The sequence below is a fragment of the Spea bombifrons genome, chromosome 13 (assembly GCF_027358695.1).
Source record: "Spea bombifrons isolate aSpeBom1 chromosome 13, aSpeBom1.2.pri, whole genome shotgun sequence".
Lineage (NCBI taxonomy): Eukaryota > Metazoa > Chordata > Amphibia > Anura > Pelobatidae > Spea > Spea bombifrons.
The window spans coordinates 26,673,788-26,698,424 of record NC_071099.1 but is presented as its reverse complement, the minus strand read 5'-3'; the positions used below and the strand labels follow the sequence as shown (position 1 = coordinate 26,698,424).

General features: G+C 43.3%; 3 protein-coding genes across 4 annotated transcripts; 1 reads left to right on the top strand and 2 right to left on the bottom strand.

Moving 5' to 3' along the window:
* Positions 1 to 163: 163 nt before the first annotated feature.
* Positions 164 to 4,565, bottom strand: LGALS3BP (galectin 3 binding protein). Its single transcript, XM_053453655.1, has 5 exons — positions 4,366 to 4,565; positions 3,221 to 3,412; positions 3,006 to 3,146; positions 2,142 to 2,403; positions 164 to 1,799 (listed from the first exon to the last, which is right to left on the bottom strand). The coding sequence occupies exons 1-5, from the start codon at positions 4,424 to 4,426 to the stop codon at positions 806 to 808; spliced, it is 1,650 nt and encodes a 549-aa protein (XP_053309630.1). The 5' UTR covers positions 4,427 to 4,565; the 3' UTR covers positions 164 to 805.
* Positions 4,566 to 7,893: 3,328 nt separating this feature from the next.
* Positions 7,894 to 11,796, bottom strand: CANT1 (calcium activated nucleotidase 1). The gene is made up of 4 exons (XM_053453781.1): positions 11,646 to 11,796; positions 9,248 to 9,907; positions 8,691 to 8,894; positions 7,894 to 8,602 (listed from the first exon to the last, which is right to left on the bottom strand). Exons 2-4 carry the CDS (start codon positions 9,879 to 9,881, stop codon positions 8,232 to 8,234), a joined length of 1,209 nt encoding a protein of 402 aa, XP_053309756.1. The 5' UTR covers positions 9,882 to 9,907; positions 11,646 to 11,796; the 3' UTR covers positions 7,894 to 8,231.
* A 2,689-nt stretch (positions 11,797 to 14,485) lies between these two features.
* Positions 14,486 to 21,659, top strand: C1QTNF1 (C1q and TNF related 1). 2 transcript variants are annotated; one of them, XM_053453681.1, is made up of 4 exons: positions 14,486 to 14,744; positions 18,843 to 18,976; positions 19,507 to 19,655; positions 20,076 to 21,659. In XM_053453681.1, exons 1-4 carry the CDS (start codon positions 14,520 to 14,522, stop codon positions 20,624 to 20,626), a joined length of 1,059 nt encoding a protein of 352 aa, XP_053309656.1. In that variant the 5' UTR covers positions 14,486 to 14,519; the 3' UTR covers positions 20,627 to 21,659. The 2 variants fall into 2 exon arrangements, with proteins under 2 accessions (XP_053309656.1, XP_053309657.1); XM_053453682.1 differs by having other exon boundaries at positions 18,839 to 18,976.
* The last annotated feature ends 2,978 nt before the right edge of the window (positions 21,660 to 24,637 follow it).

Here is a 24,637-nt window from a genome sequence, read left to right as displayed (position 1 = left end):
ACCGCCATGCCGCTCGAGCTCTCCCCTGAGAACGCGGCCCCTGGGGCAGTTGCCCCACTTCCGCCATAGAAGTTACAGCTCTGCATCTTCCTCCTCCATGATCACTTTGTACCATTGTAATAACTTCAATGGTGGAAAAAAATCAACGCATGGATACTCAAGATTTTTTTAAATGAAACTTTTTAATGTAGAAAAAAAAAATAGAAAAGTTTGGTAATATATCCAATATTTTACAGTACATTGCAGACATATGAAAACAAGGTCGAGTTAGGACATTGCTATACTAGGTGGCTATAACAGACAGAAGAATACACAGGGTTCCTTTTATGTTGCCGTTGAAAGGAGTAGGACTGACTCACTCCTTAGCACTTTGCATAAACTGCAGAAATTAAAACCACGAATGAGGCCAAACTAGCATTATCAATTACCTGCCTTAACGTTCTCTGTCTTCTCCTCCTCACCTTACCCTGAGAAAGGCTGCCCAAACTGACCAACAATGGTGTTTTGATGGATAGTCTCAGCTGATAACCATGTAGTAAGGAGCATTAGGTCTTCCCACGTTGTAGAGTAAATGTTGAGTATATTACCATAATGTCATTTGCTAAATCGTGGCGTCTCTCTATGCTTTGATGACTAGGAATTTATGTTTGGGGAATCCTTGTGTTTGGTAAATGAAGACCCATGGATCGGAACTACCTAAAAGTGCGTGAGAGTTAAATCCAAACATTAAGGAGATGAGAACAGGTTTCGGGGAAAGTAGGAGTTGTTAATGGTTCAGATAAATGAGGCATCATAAAGAGTTTATTCAGCTCGGTTTGTAAATGGGACGGATTACTACCATGTATGTGTTGGAACTGGAGGAACATGAGAAGCTGGTGCTATTCTGAGCAACTGGATCTGGGGCAACTTGGTTACTGAACTCCTGCATCCCTGTAATAATTGTGTCACCGCATTTCAGCAGTATAACATTCCGGTAATCAGTGTAAGGGTAATTGCTATTTCCAGTGAGCCTGAATAAGGGCAACACATAATTAGAGCAAGGTAGCCCATAGTTGTAGCAGGTTTGTATATTAGAGATATAAATAACACTCCACTGGATCATTTGTGATGTGGATTGAAAAGTAGTGTGTGTTGGAGTATTGAAGTATTGGTTATTGTATCCATAATATGGAGTTGCATATACCCGTGAACTCCATGTTGTAGAGGTGTAGATCCTGGGCGTGTAAGCATCTAAAGAGAGGTTAATGTAGCTGCTAAGGACCTGGTAAGATATTGTGTGGAACATTAACGCTTGAATTATTTTATCCTGGAAGTCGAATTTATTCTTTTCAAAAATGGACGTATTAAACTGGATCTGGAGGAGATCTTCAGGGGTCATCATGGGGAACCGTATTTCTGCAATAAGCTCATTAAGCAGGTTTCCTTCTATATTATTGTTAGATACCCAATTCTGCAGAGTTTCAAAGAGGACTATCTCACTCTTAATAACCAAGTCTGACCTGGAAAGGAGGGATTGTAGCTGTCCAGCCGTTAGATCGCTCCATGCAATGGACTCAGAGAAGGCCTCAAAATTCCAAGCAAGATATCGTAGACAAATGTCCCGAAGTTTGAAGTCATCACTGGACTCTGCATATTTAAGCAGTTCTATCTGTTTTCGGAAGGAGGAATCCTCTGTGATCAAGATGGAAAAGAATGAAGCAGTGTATTCTTTCAGACTTGTCACCTTGTATGTTGAAGCCATTTGGTGGATACACTTCAAGGAGGACAGGGTTACTTTGATTTTTTGTGTATATAGATACCTAATGACAGAGACGAGGACATAGTAAGTGATCTCACTCAATGCCGTTGACTTTTATAAAAATATTTACCTAACATAGCCGTGTCTACAATGTCAGCACGTGGCTATATCGGTAATAGCCGTAGTTATAATGATTATTTATGATCAGGTTCTATTGTCCCAGTTGGAGTCTTTCATCAGGAAATACAGAAACCGAGGTAGCCATGCGAGATATGCTGCCTAAAAGACATATTTCTCTAGATAACCCAAGTGATCATTTTTTTAAATGGAGGTAAAATTATTGAAATCTAATAGGAAATAGGTAAACGAGTAAACGTTTCTATATAAGTCTCCTGTTCCTTACCTGATAAACTTCTTGGCTTGTGGAATACACTCATCTTGTAAGCTTAGGGTAAATCTATTGCCCTCTCCAGCCAGCAGGAACTTAGCCTCTGGATTTAGCATTAATATGAGTCGGTGAGTGCAAATTTCCTTGGGCTGAGGAAGTCCATCTTTGTTTGTCACCGTGATAAAGTGGTCGCAGTTCTTCTGACTGTCAAAGAGCGCTCTCAGGTTTTGACCGATTTCACAAGAATTATCCAGGGTGTAGGTTGTGAAATTTCCTTCTACAAGAGATAGAAGTTGAGTGCACCTCAAGCCAACACATACTTTTTAAAGATGGTAAACAATCTTTGTATCACTTTTTAATCATTAAAGAAAATTTGGCAGGCCGACTCTGGATTAACTAGCGCACTGAAATGTTGCGTTGGTCCTCACAGCAAGATGCGTTGGAGGGATAACATTAGTTTAGATGTCTTCACCTTCTATAATAACATCTAGAACCTCCTATACAACGTTTAGTGACTCATGTGCAATCATAATTGCATGAATGTTGTCATTGCAAGAAATTGTGTGACATTTTCTTGAAAAATAATGAAATTCCATCAGTTCTCATCTAATCTTTACCTAATATTATATATCATACTCTAATTGGAGCTTACTGTCTCTGGAGTGCTTCATCCTCTCGTTGGCAGAGCACACCTGGGGCAATGGAGCACTGGTGATTGTTACCTAAACCTGGAGTAGTCTTTCCATATCTATCCAAATTATATGTGGATTAACCTAACAGAATGTGACGCCATAACATGAAGCACGGCCCTGTAGCCTGGTGGGCAAACTTGAAATAGTTTTAAGATAATAATAATGAATTGGTAAACCTTAAACTCACCGTCTTCCTCTGGAGCACAGACCACACCAGCATCTTCGCTGTGGTCACAATCAGTGACACCCCAAGCTTTGAAAGCACAGTTGGCCAAAGAAGTCTCGTTTCCTGTGCACCTTAACTCATCCAGTAAGATGGGACCATATCCTGTAAGCAACATACAGGGTTTTGGACACAGAACATGAACAAGAATTAACAGAATTACAAGAAGAGTGATCTACCTTGAGGGAAAAAGCCTCCTCTTGTAGCTCTGATGGCCCCAGAGAACCCCAAAGCACGGCAGACTACCGATGCGTCCTTAATATCCCATTCATCATCACAGACTGTCCCCCATCTTCCACCGTAGTAAATTTCCACCCTGCCTTCCGCTGTGCTGTTTCCATCGGCCAACCTCATGTCTCCATCTTGAGCAGCTTCCATATAAAAAACAAAATGCATATAAAATGAGCATGTTTTACACCAAAAGGAAAGACTGATGAGTGGTTAGTTCCTAAACAGGGACTATTATTTTATGTTTACATTGGCTAAAGTATCCCTTTTTATGGATTGTCCATTTTTGGGACCTAAATCCCCCTGTCCCTCTTTAGTTTTTTTTAGAATGTTGCAGAACTCTACAGTCCCGATAATGCGTAGAGAAACCTGAGTGTAGAAATCTGTGAATGAATTAACTTGTGTAGATAAAATACATTGTTTCTTTCCAAATGCATAACACTGTTATTTCTCTCCAATTGCTAAGCTGCTGCCAGGGGAGGGTTGGCACATTCTACCCCGTGGGACAGGTAAAGCTGGGTGGCCTGGTAACTCCTGATAACTAACATACACACTAAACACACGCTTACACAAACATGCTAACACATGCCCACTCTAAGACACGCAGCTACACATACATACTTATTCATACACTCACTCTTACTCATACACCTAAACTCACACCAACATATAGATTCATTCTAAAAACACTAACATCAAAACATCCTCACTCTATCATCACACCACACTCCATCACACCTTCACAACCTTGCCTTGTCCAGAGCCTCCCCAGTGTGCCAGCAGCCGTGACATTGCCAAGGGCTCACGTAACACTGCGTTACTTGACCCCACTGTGCTCCTGCTTAGGGCCGGTCTGAGTTGGTCTGAGGAACTTTGTACCTGCCCAGGGGCAGCGGCCCCTAGGGCCAGTGAAGCCCTTGACTGCTGATTGTAGTCAACTGGTAAAGGTAGCCTTTATGAGGGTGAGGAAAAAGGCAATAACTTTCAGACATTGATTAGGCACACTAGAACTCAGCAGGTAACTCTCCGACTGTAGTTAAATGATTGGGTACCCCCGCCCCTGACATACTCCTAATTCTTTTTAGGTTTCACTTACCTGAGACCACTCGACAGGCATGAATCAGGGAAAGCAGACAGATCCCGGTGATGAAAACCATTTCTTGCTTACAGAAATGCAATAAGTACTAACACTTCAGCATGCGAAACAGCAGCTACAAAGTATCGGGTATCCAGAAGAACGTTACAGATGATAGGTCTCAACTTCTCTGATGCCTTCTCTCAAAGAGCTAGGGTATTTGGAAAGCAATTCTTAAGCTTCTCATCCAATAAGACGAGCAGACGCACGCTTAGTCCTTCCCATCATTGAATGTTAAGTTTCATTTCCTGGGAACTGAATTGTTCAATGAAAGTGAAAGTCATTCCTACGCTAATAAAAGACACACAGTTACCAAGTATGGAGTTTGCCTATTAGTGTTTAAGCGGTATGTTCTGTCTGGGTACAGAAGCGGGCAACTTTTTCATGGAGCGGGATATGTATCGTAACCATTTGTTGTAGTAAGGTTGGCGTCCAAGGTGAGATGTCACGTGCTTTTATGAGTTTAAACACAGGACATATTTGAAACCGACCTTAAAAACCAAGCAGGTGGATACATGGTACGACCAAAGCAAATCATGCTAGCTAAAGGACTTTTGTTCAGACAGAGAAAGTCAGCGAGACGAGGAGGGTGCAGCTGAGTTATGGTGAAGAAAGAGGGGAAGGGAATAGATGGCGGGGTCTAGGGTGGCTTGACTACTTGGCCAGTCATTAGCCGGCTGGAGAAGATGTCTCCTAATCAGCTCACAATCTTATTTTTTGCCCAATCTGTGCTACTCAGAGACATGGACGAGAAACAAGGGCGTATTTAACCCCTTAATGACAAAGCCCATGTGCGGGCTCAAAATGCATTGTTTTCAATGGGTTTTGGGACCTCCCATTGTCCTTAAGGGGTTAAAAAAGAGAAAATAAAGTAGAGCAAAGGTTAGACATAAAGGAAAACAAACATGATAACAACAGTGTCTCCGAGGAACCTCTACCCTCCATTTAGACCTCTATTCCCTTATATCGGGCCACTCATATTTTCGGGTCCAAGAAGTTTAGTGCCTCCTACAAGACCTCATATACTTATACATAGAGGTGGGTGAACAAATGCCATGAGCCGAGCCAAACCACCTAACGATTGAATGAGAGTAGAAGTTTAAGATGGCTTGGCTCTGGCTAACACCTCTATATGTTTATCTCTTTCCATCTAGAGTTCATTTGGCTGAAACTATTTGCACAAGCGTCTGCCATCTAAGCCTGCCCCACGCTGAATTTCTTGTAGTTAGCAAAACTAAGACTTTTTTAAGCATCAAGGAAAAGCCACTTTGCTGATCGGTGCAGTCATTTCTGCAAACTGGTGTTATTATTTTCAAACGCAAGCTTAAGCAATAAAGAGGAAGCGTCAGACCACAAACTCTCGCTTTAATCACTACGACAAACTTTGGTACCCGGCTGGAAGTAAGGCTGGCCCATGTAGTTTTTGGCACCCCAGACATCAATGACTGGAGATGACAAGGCGGCCTTGGGACTTTATGGCCGACGACTGATGCATATACCTGGGAACTCTCATGATTTGAGTTTTTGCCCCAATCTCAGGGTGAAGGGGCAAAATCTCAGGGTCACACAGTCAGGAGCTGACTCACTGATGTGGTCATATATAAAACTCCCAAAACTGGTGCTTTTGCACCCGGTATGTTATGGTTGATAACCCTGCTTGAATACCAGTAACTCTATTAAGTATATGTTTAAAAAATGACGAGTCAAGGTTTCCACGAGGACCGTTACTAGAGTCATTTGGTTAGTGGAACAGGACGCTCAATGTTTAAAGAGTCTCAGGTTCAGCTCATATGAAACGGGGCCAGCTATTTGTCCTAGAGATCACTGTTGCTTGAAGTTCGGTATTTTGTTGAGGTGTTCAAAAGCATAGATATCTATATAACTCAATTTTATAGTTAAATTCAGATTTTTTTTTTCGGGCAAAGCAAAAACAAAGGGGTGAATCCATCGCTGAGTTAAGCCCCAGTTATCCCAAGGTGTATATGTGTTTGTATATATATGTATGTATGTAATTTGTGTAATTGTGTGTGAGCACGAATGCGTAATTGTGTGCGTGTGAGAGCATGAATGTGTTAGTGGGGTTAGATGGAGTGTGTATTAGAATGAATGTGTACGTGTGTTAGTGAGAAAGAGTGTGTGCGTTTGCAGAATGCCCCCACACACCCCTGATCCATGCAGGAGATATGTTCGGCCGAGCACGTCTCCTTGCACGCGATATGCTTACCGCCCGATATCTTCACATCAGGGTTTATGTAATAAACTGACTTTTGTAGACATTCACTACGGGTGCGGTGAAGAAAAAGTGACGAAATCCCTCTGCCATGTAGCAAGCAATCTAAAATACACTTATGCCAGTTTGGACATGTCTAAAAAAAGACTCCTACGCGCTCTAGCCAGAGACGCGCAGATAAAGATTGCATAAACTACTTTATACAGAGATTTGCATTGAAATGATCTACATACAGCAACTTCGATCATGAGCAATCTCATTAGGGCAGGAGAGGAACCGGTCTGACCCCTGCAGGTAGGTGTGAGAACAGCAGCTAAGTATTCGTAAAGGGACCGTTTAAAGTCCCTGACAGCCCCACAAAAAAGACACTTAACCGAGGTAGAAGCTGCAGCTGCCGACCTCCTCCATGGTCCGACCACCAATGTAGCACTTTCTGTGCATATGGGTCTGTCTGGATCTTTGTATATCACAAGCAGGTTGGGGATTTCAGCCGAACATATCTTCCACACAGAGGGGTTGAGAAAGGGGGGCAAATGCAGAAACGCATGCAACGCATTATCATCCAATCTCTCAAGAAGCCCCGACTATCCTTCAATGTCATTCTTTGTATACGAGCCGTGACAAACCCGCCAACAGGAACACCGTGCCGCTTCACACTGAATAACACTGCCGCCTATTGTGAACTATGTGACATTCGCGTGTATTTCCTCTTCTCCTTCATAACATGGAACACGTGGTTTTAATCATTCAAAATGTCTGTTCTGTATTATTCTGTATTTTTCTTTTATACCGTAAATATGTACCGGTATATTGATAAAGTCACATACTGAATTGTGCCAGGAACATCTATAGAGCGCTTCTCGTCATTCTCACAGATGTGACATAAAAGCTTTTAGCTCAGAGCAGCCATGATGAACGCGGTTTTAGGGTTTTAGCCAGGCGTGTTTTACCTGTATAGACGAATGCCGCGATCAGGGCTATACAGGTTAACGTTATTCACAAGGCTTTGGGGTAAACGGCTGCTCGGTGCAGAACAAAAGGCTCTTTTACAGCTTTAGCTGCCCTGTTGCTTCACCAAATCTTACCATTAGAGCAGTCGTCTTAACTTAATTAATTTTCTCCAATGAGTTATTCCTCCCCTGTTAAGTGACTCAGCCTTTCGGCGGCTGCCTTACAAGGTGGCATCAGAAAAATAAAATGAGATACTCTGAGGATTATTGAGAATTCAATCACAAATTATTTCAGACAAGAAACACAAGTATTAAAAAGAACATTTAATCAAACTTTTGACACACGAGCTTGGGTTTGCTTTGGGGCATTGGAAATTGTTTAGTTAACGGATCCTTGGCACGTTTACTCCAGTGATTGCCAGTTTCTATATATTTGTAAACATAAATAACATCACTGAATAAATAGATTTAAAACCATATTAATTATTTGGGGGGGTTAACGATTAACTGGTTTAATGATAAAAAAAACAAAACATAGAAACCAGGAAAATTAACTCCCTAACGGGTTAGTAAAACCCTGCACCATGCCAAGAGGATGAGAAGCAGTTAAGTTAAAAACTGTTATGTGCAAACGCCACAGGGCAAACTCAGATAAACTCAATTCCTTCATATTTAACGTTGCCAATTTTGGTCTCCGGCAACAGGACTCGGCCGTCTAGGAAGAAAACCGTGATGTACGAAGCCACTTTCCCACTGTCCTCCTCGGATTTCAGAGCTACGATGATCTGATCGTCAGTGCCCGGAACGAATTTAAAGGACGAGAAGCCGTGGGTGGGGATCTGCGGCCCGACGCTTGACTTTTTGATCTCAGAAAAGTTAGGGGAGGCACGGAGTAGGATGTTAGAGCCTCTCTGCTCATCCTCTTTCTCGCTGTACCGTTCGCGGCTGGCTCGCCGCGGCAGAAAGAACCAGCTCTGGAGAGTGTCGCTCCACGCTGCAGATTCATGGATCAGGTATCCTACGTGGAGATAAAAGGGAAAGTTCTCAGCAAAGGCACTTAAACCAGATATAGAACCCATCAACAAGACTTTAGTTTGCCCACTTACCCGGGGGCGCGATCCCAGCCGCTGCCCGCAGCGAGTTGTAGTTGGGCACCCAGTTGTGATGCTGGACGTCCCCCCGCGGCCCAACAACTTTCACCCATTCTGGGTTTTCATTCAGCACCTTTCCAGTTGTGGTGGTCCACTCCTTGCCCAGACCCCCTACATACAGTTGCTCATCTTTCACCGCCATCCACTCTGCCTTAAACCCTGTAACAAGCAAGACACATAACGAGTATTACTGAAACACACCTGAACCAATTAGCAGTTCTTAAGTAGGTTCTTCATGGATATTTTCATGCTGAAGGAGTTGTCACTGGCGTTGGGTCTAAAAAAGTTCTAAACCCTGAAAAGATAACTGACCGTGGTCCATGGTGATCAATGGGCACCTGGGACATCTCCTGGAAACCCCCAGGCCCACCAGCCATCTGACAGACAAAATGCCTGGGGGTTCCCTCATGACTATCATGGAAATGCCCAATTTCAAACCTGGTTTCTAAATGTCTCAGTGCAGCTCCCAAATTGCCCAACTTTTACCAAGTCCAGATCGGTCCAACACTTACCCTTATCGACAGTTCCATCTCCATCGGTTAGTATCACCCAGGGCACAGCCCTGTTCCCCTCCAATCTGTATACTACACCCGTGCGATCATCCACTGTGTACAGCTTCCCGTTAAATACAATCAACTCCGACAGCTCCATTCCCCGTCCTTTCTCTGCCAGGTGAGTCTCCACCACAATATTTTCATTGTCCCACTCGACGGTCACTTGGTCCCCACTGTTAAACAACGTCAAATGACCCTTTCTCATGTAGCTGAACCAGGTGTTCTCTTTAGAGCTGTGCGAATCCGTGTCCAAGTCCGCAATGATGGCGATTTGGTATCGGAGGCCATCTGGGGTTTTCTGGGGAGGGGTAAGCGGGTAGGTGTCATTGTAGGCATCCGTAGTCGTATGATGAGGGGCAATTCTCCCGTTGTGAACGTTGGGCGACACTAGCCGTGGCGCAGAAGATCGGTGATAACACAGCAGCAGTAAAACCAGTGCCAGACTGACGCCAACTAGGACAATGGCACGCCACCGCGGCCGGAAACGGGGATCTGCCGTCTTTGTCATGGAAGCCAGGACGGGGAGACCACCCACGCTGATCCGCAGAGGGTTCATAGGCTCCTTACATTCCAGTAATGTGTAGGATTTCATAAGGCATCAGCACGGACAGCCAGACCCTGGTAAAAAGACAAGATCCATCAATCAGAAGAAATAATCTGGACCCAAGACTTGTCAACCCTTCTTCGCAAGACATGTACTAAGTAGGTTTGTCAGCGTAATAAAAGCTTCAACAAATGGTATTTGTACCTAGTACAACATTCTACAAACATCCCTGCTCTCTATAAACTAGTTATATGTCATATTTTTGCTAGTTAAAGGGTCACCAATTATCTGGGCAAATTCACGCTGCTTTTTTTCCGCTTTTCAGGTATTAGTGTCACCCTGAGCGCCACTCCTGTTTTGGGAAAAAAAAAAAAAAAGTTGTGCAAATAATTGAAGTAAGAGATTAGCGCGTTCCCAGGCGCCTACGACACGCCACAAAAGGGTGTGATTTCGTTAAAGGGCCTTTGAAAGAGTATCACGGGTGACAGAGTACAATCAGAACGCAGATATACGGACAGGTTCACCGGCCCCAAAACCGGAATACATCACGGCAGAGATTCTACGCGTGTCACTCCCTACGAAGCAGGGGTCCAAAATTGCCTGATTCTCTCTACGACCCTCTTGTTTCAGGTCATATCAATTATTTGGCATTTCCAATACCCTCTGGTACATTGAATAACACGCAGGCCAAATGCTGAGAACAATGGCTCCGTGATGGTAACGTCTAACAATGATTATTTTTCCCTCTGGCAGCTTATCAATTAAGCTGAGCTTGGATATACGGATACGGAAGGTGTGGCGGTGACGTGTCTAGAACTTGGCCTGTCTTTTCGCTGATAGGGAAGACAGCAGGGTCATGTTACATATAGAGCCTTAGGTGGCATAAAACTTGTCAAGATGGGACTGCAGGGTTGCAATTAAATAGGATCATATGGCAATGATGCCCAACACTTGTCAAAGAAGAAAGACAGAAGGAGGTCAAGATTATAAATCAAGAAAGAAAATATGAAAAGGTTGGATGGAGGCTATGGGTTGTGCAAACACAACAGCCACCCTTATATTTGGGGCTTAAAGCCACAAAGGTGGACAATTCTATCATTGAGGGTCGTTCTGAAGACCTTCAGCAGCGTGGCCTAGAATTGTTATTTTGGGACAAACAAATTCTTCTTATTAAAAATCTACATATTCGGCTTTGGGTAACAGACCAGCTATACTGGAAAAACTGGAAGGGAAAAAAATGTCAGAAAGCGAGACTCTCAACAAAACAGGACTAAATATTCATCACCGTGGCCTCTGCAACCAGCTCATACATGGCTGGAAAAAGATTAATATATATTTTTCTACATTTCTCAGTAAAATCAACTTTACACGATATTCATAGTAATCTAGCGTTTCCCCATAATCACTTCTTTCTTGTGTATTTACGGGGTGGCATTTCTTTTCGATACAATACAGCTTTACCCAATTCTTCTAATGCACCAAATGGATAAATGTATTAAAATGGACAATTTATACGTTAAAGCTGATGGAATGACCTTATATACACGTTTAAAGAAACACGCACCGACCCCAAATTTCTATTCTTACTACACTTAAAGCCAGTAAATAGAATTAAAGAGAAGAGGTCATCGGTTAATAAAATACATTAAATATTTTATTTATAACAGATAACCTGGCATTATGCAGTGTGTGTGTGTTGGGGGTTACTGTACCTTTGTGCCTAGAGAAAATAGGGAGATCAGAAAGAGCTGGGAAAGGGTTAATGTGTGTAATACATATATATTAAAACAACCCCACGTCGTGATATCTCACCGGTAAATCGGGTCCACGGCTCCGTGAGGATTCAGCGAGAGAAGTCTCCCATCAGCTGTGCCGGTCCATGACCAAATACCTGAAAAACTACAGTACTTCCTTCTTTCACCGACACTACAACTTCCGGCATTCCTCCAGACAGCGACTACAACTTCCGGCATGCCTTCAGCACTGTGACCATAACGCACTTCCGCTAGGGGCTTGAACAAGAACTACATCTCCCAGCATGCTTAGGGGGTAAGGTCTGTGTGCAACGTGGAGGACTCGGCCAATGGGCAGGATATTCGCGAATTTGAGGGGAATTCATAGCAATGATAGGGCGCCTCGCAAGCCTCCCAGTATTGGAGGGATTCTCGAATCCAAAACCCCTCCCCCGATGCCCCTCTTTCCTCCCCTGATGCCCCCTCTCTTCTAGGAGTTCAGAGTGTTTGCTGGGTATGAGGGTATCACAGGGTTCTACTGCCCTAAAAGTAACAATAAGGTGTTTATAAACAACAGAAAATGTGTTTATAAATTAAAATGTGTAAATACAATATTATTATTTGTATTACTGTTACATAAAAAGGTAATAAAATAATAATAATAATACTGAAATGTGGCCCTTTACTGTGGATGTGTATATTTTTCAACTTTTTAAAAAAATTCTAGAAATAAATTCCAGAATTATTGTACATAGTTGTAACACCGACACTGAAAGGGTTAAACAAAATGTGTAACTTTGTCCAAATTATTATCAAAAGTCTAGAGTCCCAGACGGCCTTCTCAACAAAGAGTGGTTTAATAATATATTAAAAAAAATAGAATTTGAGGAGAAGCTGCAGCTCCAGAGGTGCATTTCAACACTTCCTCCATTGCCTTGTTATAGAGTCACTGATTGGCTGCTGGAAGCTACCAATCAGTGTCAGGAAAGCCCTCCCATTGAAATCAATGGGATTGTTTTATGTTTATGTTTCCAGGGGGTCTCGCTCGACCACCCCCAGGGACCCCCTCTACTGTTGGAGTGGGGGGGGGGCAGTGAGTATATTACTGGCACAGGCAGCGGAGATATTGAATGAACATAAAGTCAAAGCTCGCAGGATTTAATTCTCACCTACTGAAGGGCAGCACTTGCTGGCCGGCAACATGCGAAATGTATATATCTCCTTAAACAAAGGTTTGATGTGGTTTCCCCCAACGCCAGGAGGCAGCTGCCAGAAGTAAAGCCGGCTTGTTCCTCCACATCACGGACCCCAACAGCATCACTGACCCCGCACCCTGAATCCTTCATAAGCCGCGCTGTGTAGGTGTATTCCGTCTACATTATTTAGTGTCGGGTCTGGAGCAGGTAGAACTATGGAGTTGGGCGTAGCGCTGTATTTGTGTCGGCCCCAGGGCCTTGTGGATAGCAAAGTTTGGTGAGGTTGGCGGATGCTCCTCGTAATTCTGTGCTTGGACTTATGCTGTGACCTCAGCCGAGTTGAATTCTTTGGCACCTGAGGCAAAGGCTGCAAAAGTCATTATTCCTCCATCCCGCGCTCCCTCTCCTTCTATGGCTGCCAGAAGCACTCTTCATGTAGAGGAGACTCACCTTCCTTATATCGGGACAAATAGGCACCAAACCCTTAAAGGGACAGTATGGTGACCCCTTAGGCAGAAGCTGCAGCCCCCCTCCTTTTCCGTGGTCCTAGAAACAGCCAATCAGTGGCAATCATGGAAAGGTTTAAGGGCAAGAACAAAAGTGCCAATAAACCCAGACTGGGTGTGATAAAACCAAGCCGTTAAATCTCACCAAGAACGAGAGTATTTGGGTATTCTAGAAACATAAATAGAGGCATTTTTCAGCATTTGTTTGTTGCTATGGAAACGAAGCCCCTTGTCTTATTATATGACTACAAGAACCTAGAATTTGGCATTACAAGCGAAAATCTGAATGTGGCAAAATGTGGCAATTATTTCTGGGTATTTGGGATTAAGACTCGGTTTGATGGAATATTAACTTTTAAGCTTAAATATCTTGGCGCTTGTGTTTTGACGGGGAATTGAGCGCAGGAGTTCAGGTTACATTGTGGTAGTGTGTTAGGGTGTGCAAGACGCTGCGTTCCTGTAAAGACCAGGTGTATGTTGTGTATGCTGTGTCTGTTGTGCATGTTGTGTCTGTTGTGCATGCTGTGTAGGTTGTGTCTGTTGTGCATGTTGTGTAGGTTGTGTATGTTGTGTCTGTTGTGCATATTGTGTCTGTTTCTGTTGTGTATGCTGTGTCTGGTGTGTATGCTGTGTCTGTTTTGTCTGTTGTGTATATTGTGCAGGTTGTGTATGTTTTGTCTGTTGTATATGTTTTATCTGTTGTATATGTTTTATCTGTTGTATATGCTGTGTCTGTTGTGTATGCTGTGGCTGTTTTGTCTGTTGTGTATGTTGTGCAGGTTGTGTATGTTTTGTCTGTTGTAAATGCTGTGTCTGTTGTGTATGCTGTGTCTGTTTTGTCTGTTGTGTATGTTGTGCAGGTTGTGTATGTTTTGTCTGTTGTAAATGCTGTGTCTGTTGTGTATGCTGTGTCTGTTTTGTCTGTTGTGCATGCTGTGTAGGTTGTGTCTGTTGTGCCTGTTGTATATGTTGTGTCTGTTGTTTATGCTGTGTCTGTTGTGTATGCTGTGGCTGTTTTGTCTGTTGTGTATGTTGTGCAGGTTGTGTATGTTGCGTCTGCTGTGTATGTTTTGTCTGTTGTGTAGGTTGTGCGTGTTGTGTGCGTGGAGCGGTTGTGATGCGGTTTGTATGTTCAGTGTTGTGGTAGATGTGGAGCAGCTGTTCTCCGCACATCTGTCCTTTTTTAACACGGAGCCGGGAGGGGGGGGGGAGTTCGGATTTGGGACAGTTTGCAGAATTCTTCATTGTCTCATGAATTTTCAGGACTGTGCGGGAGGAGCTGAAGGATCACACGGAATGAACACTCAGTTCAGACAAAATACACACTGCACACAGCCAGAACACACTCAGCTCTCTTCAGCCACACAGCACTCACACTCAGGACACACTCATCTGTCAACAAGTACAGGTATACACTACTCCCAGGCACTTGGTTCACATACACAACTGTCAGTCGATATCCTACAACCAGGGGAGGTGAGTTTGACCATAAGTGCATGCAATATTTTGTAGTTAAGTCTGAACCTGGTGCCTACCTCCCAACTGTCTTGGTTTTTGCAATACAGTCCTGATTTTTGGGCACTGTGCTGGGTAAAATAAAATTCCTGCTACCAGAACTAATCTGACTTGGTTGGACCTATAATGTATAGTATATGTGTGTTAAGCAGGCGGGTCATCGTATGTTTTTTCTCTGTGGGTTTATTTATAAAACAACAGCTTTTTTTCTGTTTCTATGGCAACAACCTATCAGCGCCTGTTTTCATGTCACATGATAATTAAGTGTTCCCGGCAAAAAAAAGAAAATAAGGTAGCAGCAGAATGTCTGGGAAGGTTTGGGGCATTTAGCGGTACTAGGAGCGATGCTTCTAATGCTGGATGTTCTTACAAACTTGATCAATTCAACAGAAAAGGTGGAACAGCACCTTTAAAATCAAGTGTGGCCGCTGTCTCCGTGTTAGGTTCAGATTGCAAAAAATCCCTGAATGTGAAAAATTCCTTTGTGGATCATTAATGCCTATTTTTGTTCTGCAGTTTCTATGGTGATATGTGTACATTTTGGTCCATCTGGGAAGTCAGCTGCGTATAAACCGAAGCATTTGCTTTTCGTGGGAATGATTCCAATCTGTCCTCGTGTGCTTTTCATGATGTGAAGTGTCATTTCTGTTTAACTACCAATGGTTTCCCCATACAGCTCTTAGAATTAACCCCTTATTTCCCGGGAATCTACAATGATGGGGGTATAGATGACAAATTATAGAAGGTTTGTTTCCCACCAAAGTCAATGGTTGGATAAGAAAGCCTCACTGAATTGCCAAACCCCAAGGGTAATGTGGGTCCTTACTAGCTCCTGAAGTCAGGAGGCCAGTGAAGATGCGAAGAATGAATTCAATCTAACATATAAGATACAGTATGTGACGGAGACGCGTACACTATAGAATACCATGCTTCATTGACAACAAAAATGGAGCAACATATAATACAAGACTGTGGATGTAGAGAAAGGATCACCCATGGGGGCTGTATTCCGATGTGTTGTGTTCATTCCTCACTATATAAAAAAAACAACTCATCATTCATTAAAATGAACATCAGTCATATTTTGGAATGAACTTGTTAGGGACGCTCCTGAAGCCTGTTTTCTGTTACTGAATACAGGGTTCATTTAAATTCCATAGGGAACTACTGTATTATTTGCACCTACAGAGTTCATCAAAGTATGCAGGTCAGTATGGATCATGGCCTGACGAACTTGTGAAAACTCATAAATATTAGTGAATTTGACAAGTTGTATCATAGTACAGTTAGTACGTACCGTCAGGGTGGGATTACTTTTTGTGATCTTAATGTCTATGTGACAACTCCAAACGGACAGGTTCTTCGCTATCCGCTTTTGTCCTCTTTGTAAGGTTTATTCACCTATTTCAACAACTGAGTGCATGTTCTCCTGGATGACACTGTTTGTCCGAGCTTGAAGTAGACACAGATTGTTAATGCATTGACTACAGTTAATAAGGATTACAGAAAGGCACAAGTAAGATTGTATATGCAAATCAAGGAGATAACATACATCCTGAAAGGGAAAAAACACAGGCTTGAGACGTGTAAGGAAGTGGTTGCTTCCCAGGATCTGGAAAGAGGTCAGACAGAATTTGGCAGAAGGACAGGGTTCTACAGAAGAATGTGACATAAGCTCATCGAGAACGCACGCAAGGAGACATCACAACAGAGAAACCAACTGGATAAACCTAGGCAGGAGGAGCCACCTTCACTAAATCCTACATTTAGTTAGTCAAAGACCTGGGGCAACTCAAGCTGGTAGGGCTAATAATGGGCTTATAGGCGTAACTTTCAGTTGAGTTCCTCTGATGTAAGGACTTCTTTTGAATATCCAGCTGGTGAGTCATTGACCTGGATTAACCTTATAAGAAGCCAAGAAGATAGTGATGGGGTAAATGAGAATGATTACCCTAGAGGACTCTTTGGCAGCTTGGCAATTCTTGATTTCCAGGCAAACCTTCCCACTCAGAGTATCATCTTGGCGTCCATACATAGTACCGTCTACAGAAGAGCCGCAACTTACTCTTCTGGTTGGACTGAGGGAACTTCCATTGTCAAGTGGAGCAGACAGTGGCACAGCAAACTTTTTATAACTGTATATAATTCCATGGAAACCAGCTCAGAGGATTTTCAATGACGTGGGTAAACAGGTACTCAAGGCCACCAAGCTAGGGCAAACAGCATCTGTTAGAAGGGGTAACAGGGGAAGCATTCATGAGACCTGATTTTTAGTCGTCAGCAGCAATGTCCATGCATGGCTGATTTTGGATACTGAGTTAGTTATCAACTGGTCTCAAAAGTACCTAAAACCAGCCAATCTCAAGAGACTTAACCTGTCCAGGCTGATGTGAGATCCTGCTCATGTTGGCTTCACTCTACACAAGTCAGCAATGCAATCATGGTTTAGGTAATAGACCCCCTTATGTGACCGTCCACTGCGTTCATGCAACAATCCTAAATTTGTACAATGGTCCCCTTACAATCACAGACCCCCTGCCCCAGAATCCCTTTGTATAGAATGAATTGACAGGGGACTTTGTCAAGCTTTGATAAAAGTCGAGTCTCAGTAGAGATAATGCAAAAGTCTTATTCGGCACAAGATGATCCTAATCATGAAACGCAAAAGATGCCAAGAAAAACTTGCATCTCTGATTATCAAAATAATTTTGCACTCAGGATCCTCTATTCTGGCACAAATACCTTGAAAACATCCTACTTTCAGTTGAAAGAGAAATATGCAGCGGATTAGGCTTTAATAGAGGGGCGGAGATAAAAACTGGATGGAAAAAAGCTGCAGAGCTTGAATATTTCTGGGCTTTTTTAGAGGTATTTGTCCAGCATTTTGTTCTTTAGCAGCCATGCTAGAGGTAGGGCTTTTAAACTAATAAACGCACTTTCTGTGACTTTTAGGGCTGTGATACCCTCATACCCAGCAAACATTTTGTGTTCCTAGAAAAGAGGGACTTTAATGGAACAAGGGTTACCCTCTTGCCCCGTACGCATATCAGGGCTAAGGACATTTTGGGCACCATATGGTTGACTGTACATCATGGAAACTGCAGGCCAACCACATCATTTCTAGGGTTATATCTCACAGCATCCCTGGGGCAGCTAGACTTAGGACTTAGGTCATTTATTCAAGCTCTTGTCCTCAAACAGCATTCTGTTTATTTCTTTGAAGACATCTGTTTAAAGATGAACTGGTTTCTTCAGTTCAACGAACGGTGGGGATTTCCGTCTTATAATGACCGTGATGCCTGTTTTTTTCGACTATGATGTTTCTCATCCCTTTTTTTGCTACAATCTGTTTCCATCGAGGATAGAGAAGATAATAAAGTGAAACATTGAGTCCTCAGGCCTCCTCGGCACATCTCTCAGCAAACGTTTGGTTGTATCATCGATGAAGACTTTTGTTTGCCTTCTTCTGGACCATGAATGAGGAATATCTGTCTTTGAAAAACTAAAGTGGATGGACATACATGTCCTCCTCAAACCATATCATGTATGTAACATGTAATGAATGAGTAGTTACTGTCCAAAGCCAATTTCAGATTTGTAGAGCCACATAAGCTTCAGAGGTCTCTCCTTCTGTTGGAAAATAAACTTCAGAAGTTTAAGCACTGACCCATGGTTACATAGATATTTGTATGAGTTCTGTCTGAAAAACATAGCCCAAAAAAGGTAATCAGAGGGTTTTATATAGGTTTTGATGTCATTGTAAAGTAGAAGAGTGAGGATGAAAAAGATATGATAGAGCGAAAAGAACACAGCAAACAGTATAGGGGTGTCAATACTCATGAGGACCTCCTCTGTGCCATGAATGAAGCGTAGAGGTGACATCCTACCTATGGAACCTTGGATCCAATTCTGCTACCATGTGCATTCCTATCAGTAATGGTGCAAGCTTTCGCACTTGTGTGTGCACATGGGTATTTTTGGATGTGTTGGGGTTTATTTTAGACTGTTGGTGCACTGAAGTTTTCTGTAGACGTGACCTATTTTCTGTTCTGTAGGAAGATGGTTTATTCCGGCTTATGGTTTTTGAGTGGCTCCTTCATCCTGCTGTTCCTGATACAAGCCTTTTACGCCCTTTCAGCCAATAGACAACGACGAGAAGCCACCACATATGGACCTGGACCAACCAAGCAGAGGTTGTAATACATACACTATTCTCCATTATGTTCGTCAGTCCCAGATACTGAAAGTGAAGGTGTAAAGTATCATACTATGGCAACAGAGAGTGTGTTTAAACTTAGTGGGTTAACTTAAATTAACCATTTGTAGCTCTGTTATGTTAGCCCGATCTACTAGAGATATTCCCTAACAACACCTTATCATGCAGGCTTCTTGTAAAAGATAGAAAGGCTCAGTCTTAATCACTCATCCAGACACAACGTGTAATGAAAATCTATGGATGAACAGACTTTATTAGCATTGTCATGCTGAGCAGGGAAAGTCATCTAAACTATCACATGACCGGCAACAATGGAGGCCTCCATGTGCTATGCTTTTAGAAGGGTCAATCGACACTTGGCAAGGCTGGTCTTTCTTAATGCGCAGTTAATGTGGTCAGATATGTTGCCTTCTCCAAGCAGGTGTATCTTTTAATAGAACAATATCACTATTTGATTGACCACATGGGAGTCAATTAACCTTTTATGACTTGTTTTTCAATCTATAGTTTTACACAGAGCTCGCCAACTGATCCCCCAAACACAGAGCCCGTGACGTCTCGATCTGAGTGCGTGCGCTGCTGTGACCCACCAGCCGCATCTCCTGCGTATGTCATGTACCATCCTGTCCCCCAGGTCAATATCACCATCCTAAAAGGTAATGATTGTTAGCGAGGAATCAGTATGGAGACTGGGAAGGAAGGGGCACGGAATCCGGAAAGTACCGGTACTTGTCACTGGAAGTTGTTTAATTTTGGGTTCCGGGTCTTCCCATGTTTCAGAGTAAGTATACGATATATCATGGATAAAAAGCGGTCAATAACAAAAAGATTGGGTACATTTTCTAGATGTGCTAAGTTTCATCCCAGATGTCCTTATATATTTACAAAAAGGAACATGTACGAATCGGGCAACATGAACTCCAAGTGCCCATAGGAACCACAATTAACTGACTGACTTCTGGATACACCTCAATAATTCTAGTTTGAATATTTTTATTGAACCTAGTGTAATATATTCCAAAAGTTTGCTAAAAGGTTCTATATGGATGCCAATGACGATTTTTCATTCCTATCAGGTGAAAAGGGTGACATGGGACAGAGGGGAATTCCAGGAAAATCTGGCAAAGCAGGAAACACAGGACCAAGGGGGCCATCAGGTCCAAGAGGCCCAAAAGGAAACATCGGGGCCCCCGGAGACGCTTGTAAAAATTACTATTCGGCCTTTTCTGTTGGTCGCAAGAAGTCTCTTCACAGCAATGACTATTACCAGCCCCTTATCTTCGATACGGAGCTAGTGAACCTGTACGGACACTTCAACATGTTCAGCGGCAAGTTTTTCTGCTATATCCCCGGGGTTTACTTTTTTAACCTAAACGTGCACACTTGGAATCAGAAGGAGACGTACTTGCACGTGATGAAGAACGACAAGGAAGCGGTGATCTTGTACGCCCAGCCCAGTGACCGTAGCATCATGCAGAGCCAGAGTCTGATGCTGGAGCTTCAGGAGCAGGATGAAGTCTGGGTCAGGCTCTTTAAAGGCGAACGGGAGAACGCAGTCTTCAGTGATGACTTTGACACCTACGTGACCTTCAACGGTTATCTTATCAAACCTGCAGCAGAGACTTAAATCCGGGCAGGCGCTTGACGTCATAATAACTACTTTGCCGGTTCCACACCACTAGATGAACCCTACGTTGTAAAAACGTACCAGATTGCTTAAATTAAGGTTATTATACAACACTTATTACTCAAGGTGCTTCTGAACAATGCGAAATGCAAAGTTCAACAGTATGCGCCTCTTATATCTTCTGCTGCAGTCTAAAAGGTTATTCCAAGTTCTAAGTTATGTCAGACTTTCACGTTCCTGTTCCGTAAACGTCATCACTCTCGTCATTTTTTGCTTAGTTAGAACGTTCCAAAGAACCACGTGCTGTGTTTGTTAGACATCAAAATTAATTGGTACTTCGATAAGCACATAAACCCCCTGAACTATGAAAGGTCTAAGAAATGTCCTATGGACTCCATGCTGGGTGATGGAGGCTTAGAAGTTCATATGACTTGGTTTTTCAAGGAGAGACAGGGCTATCCTTCAGCAGCAACCCATCCCAGGTTGTCAAGACAATAACTGAGTTGTCCGCGCTGAAGAAACAGGGTTCTTGGTACTTGGAGCTCAATTTTATGTCCCCCATGTGAGACCTCTAGAGTTACCTGGCAACCTAGATGACCAAACCCTGTGGATATATTTTTGTTTTTTTTCCCGGCAGAACAAACAATGCCGTTACTCACAACTGGTCTTGAGCCAGAAGCTACTTAGATTCTATGTAATATACCTCAGTCGGTACGTAAACCTCTTTTTTTGGGTTTGAAAGGGTTACTTTTGAGAACAGTTGTGGTCTCATTACTCAACTGCAATTTCCTTGTCTCACAAAAGCCCCACAATGCACCGAGGCACATCTGTATTGCATTTGGCTGCAAAATGATTCTTTATTCTGGCCGCTTTTAGGGGTCAGCTGACTTCTGCTTTTTATTTTCCAGGCTTTAACGAAAAAACACAGGTCGATGGCTTTACTTGTATTTTTTTCTTGTGTGGGTTATTGTGCACACTTTAAGAATATGTTATAAAAATATATATTTCTAATAAACTATAATCCTTAAATATGCATCATTGAAAATATATATTATTTACGGCCATTACCTTCTTTGGATTAACAGCCATCAGGACACCTACCCCTCCCCTCCTCCTAATACACAGACATCAGGACACCTACCCCTCCCCTCCTCCTAATACACAGACATCAGGACACCTACCTCTCCCCTCCTCCTAATACACAGACATCAGCACACCTTCCCCTCCTCCTAATACACAGACATCAGGACACCTTCCCCTCCTCCTAATACACAGACATCAGGACACCTACCTCTCCCCTCCTCCTAATACACAGACATCAGGACACCTACCTCTCCCCTCCTCGTAATACACAGACATCAGAACACCTACCTCTCCCCTCCTCCTAATACACAGACATCAGAACACCTACCTCTCCCCTCCTCCTAATACACAGACATCAGGACACCTACCGCTCCCCTCCTCCTAATACACAGACATCAGGACACCCACATCTCCGCTCCTTCTAATACACAGACATCAGGACACCTACCTCTCCCCTCCTCCTAATACACAGACATCAGGTCACCTACCTCTCCCCTCCTCCTAATACACAGACATCAGGACACCTACCTCTCCCCTCCTCCTAATACACAGACATCAGGACACCTACCTCTCCCCTCCTCCTAATACACAGACATCAGGACACCTACCTCTCCCTCCTCCAAATATACAGACATCAGGAAACGTATCTTTCGGTACTAAGTCATATTGAACTCGGGGTTAAATGATCCAGACCAGAATTTTGTTGTTACATTGAATTTTTATTGCTATTATTGAAGTCCCTGTAAAAAAAAAACATCTGTTCTTCATTGTCCAAACAGGCAAGGATGAGGCATGAATGTCAGTAGGAAATGAACTTCTAGGAGCAGCCAGTCTTTAAAAAGGAACCATTCCTTTCAAAGTGTTTTGTTTTCCTCTCCATGGCTGGCAGAAACAACATAAGGAAAACAAAAGCTTATTTTCTTTCCTGTCCCACATATTGTTAATAGTAGCCATCTTTCCTAGCAGCCAACTTATTTGGTGGGATCTCTGTACCATTGGCCAGCGTTCCACTTTTACGCAGCAGCCATCATGCAGAGGAACAAAATAAGAAAAGTCAACCAAGACTAATAATAATAGCTCATTGTTGGAGCTTTCTAGACCAAAAATGATCAGTAGACCTGGGTGAGCCAGTGTGGGCTTGATCCCAACTCTTTGGCTGGCCCTGCTGTTCAGGTGGGAGATGAGCGAACCAGAGCAAAGCTAGATCAGACAACTCTTCTGCTTCTAGGTTTCTGTCCTCATGCCTGTCCGTAAAAGTTAGTCCAAGAACCAGTGAGCCCAGAAGGCTTGTCCAATTCAGTCAATTTTTTATAGCTACCAACTGTCCTGACACAACCGACTTTGCCACCTCTACGCAACAGGCATGGCAAGGCCAACATGGAGGAGACCAAAGGAAAAGGGTTGGTTTCCCCAAATTCGCTGAGCTCTGGAATATGTCTAGAAGGTGGTAACTTTTCTAAAAATATCATGAATGCTATGAAATATGTTTTCTCGAGAGGTCCCCGCGCTCTTTGACTATGGCCTCAGTGCCCTCCCCAACATCCAGTTGACCAGGTTTAGTCCCATCAAGCTCCAGATAAATATTGAAGGTACGAGAAGATGTAAGGGTTCAACGGCAATCATTAGTGCTCTTTTCTTCCAAAACAAAGCTCTAGTTCTTATTCGAGTGCGCCTGTCTGTGTTTCTTTTTGTACTCACAGTCCAGCCAAGAACATAATGCAAAGTAAGACCCAGGGGCAGTAGCTGAGCTGCTCGATAAGAGCGCAGACAGTATCTGTGCCAGCGAGGAGAAGACAAAGGTCTCCTAGTGATCAACAATGATGTTCTGAGCCGGGGTCTCCGCACTGCTCTGGCCGTATCCTATTACAGGACATAAACCGAGATCGTGAAGGGGTCATCTTTGTTCTTTAGATCAAAGCCACAAACTTCCTGAGCATTTGGGTGGCATTCTGGCTGCGGTTTCTAACAGCTCCAGGAACTTCCGCAGCTATGTTCTCCTTCTGTTCGCTCCGTGGCAGATGAGAGTCTGTCTCGTGACATCTTTTAGGAGGGACAGCACAGAAGGAACGGAAGGCCAACGCTAGCCACAGACTTTTCTAACAGGGGAGAGATGAAAGGCACAGAGATAGTACAGGAGGGTGCAAAAACTCACACCCGTGTGCTGTCCAAGTAGCTAAAGCAGAGAGTATTATTTTAACCCTTTGAATGAGGATGAGTATCAATGCCTTGCGCATCCATACCTCCCAACTGTCTCCCAAAAAAGGGGGCGGCGCTCAAGAGGTATGCAATACTGTGCATGTGCGTGATCGTGTTGGGTTGTGCGCATGTGCAGAATGCTTATTTTGGTGTCCCAGGCTGCGAGATTGGTCTTGAATCCCATTGTCCTACCCAGCTCTACTTCTGTCCCGAAAAGCGGGATAGAGGAGAAAAACCAGGACTGTTCTGCACATAGCGGGACAGTTGGGAGGCATGCCCATCCGTCTCATACTCATATGGCTTATACTGTAGGCTATGGCGGCGCTGATCGTGTGTATTGTTGTAACATCTTATTTATAGAACAGCAGCAGATTTCATCGCACAATTACAATAGGGCAGAACTCTAAATTAACAAAACCATTAAAAAATAAAGTATAATTTGCATTATACGGCAACCTCATATACCACGGAGCTGTACATAAACATACATGAGATAAGAGAGCCCTGTATGGAAACCATGGAAACCGTCACCTCAGACTACCCTGGAGAATAACCCGTAACAGAAAGCACAGAAGGTATGGAGATGACTCCCCGTTTTTGGGGGTCGGTACCAGGGTGGGCCAAGTTCTGTAGCAGACGACGTTAGCCTGGACGGGGCCAAACCGATGGCTGTTGTGTTTTACACCCATACCTCCCAACAGTACCGGTTTTCTCGGGGCAGTCATGATTTTT

Bases quoted from the DNA above. Each gene is read 5' to 3' on its own strand.
- C1QTNF1 (XM_053453681.1), top strand. From the start codon at position 14,520: ATGAATTTTCAGGACTGTGCGGGAGGAGCTGAAGGATCACACGGAATG. The intron at 14,745-18,842 runs GTGAGTTTGACC...TTCTGTAGGAAG, and splicing joins ATATCCTACAACCAGGGGAG to ATGGTTTATTCCGGCTTATG. The intron at 19,656-20,075 runs GTAATGATTGTT...CATTCCTATCAG, and splicing joins CAATATCACCATCCTAAAAG to GTGAAAAGGGTGACATGGGA.
- CANT1 (XM_053453781.1), bottom strand. From the start codon at position 9,881: ATGAAATCCTACACATTACTGGAATGTAAGGAGCCTATGAACCCTCTG. The intron at 8,895-9,247 runs GTAAGTGTTGGA...TGCTTGTTACAG, and splicing joins AGATGGAACTGTCGATAAGG to GGTTTAAGGCAGAGTGGATG. The intron at 8,603-8,690 runs GTAAGTGGGCAA...ATCTCCACGTAG, and splicing joins GGCTGGGATCGCGCCCCCGG to GATACCTGATCCATGAATCT.
- LGALS3BP (XM_053453655.1), bottom strand. From the start codon at position 4,426: ATGGTTTTCATCACCGGGATCTGTCTGCTTTCCCTGATTCATGCCTGT. The intron at 3,147-3,220 runs GTAGATCACTCT...TGTTGCTTACAG, and splicing joins AGGAGGCTTTTTCCCTCAAG to GATATGGTCCCATCTTACTG. The intron at 2,404-3,005 runs GTGAGTTTAAGG...TATCTCTTGTAG, and splicing joins CTGTGCTCCAGAGGAAGACG to AAGGAAATTTCACAACCTAC.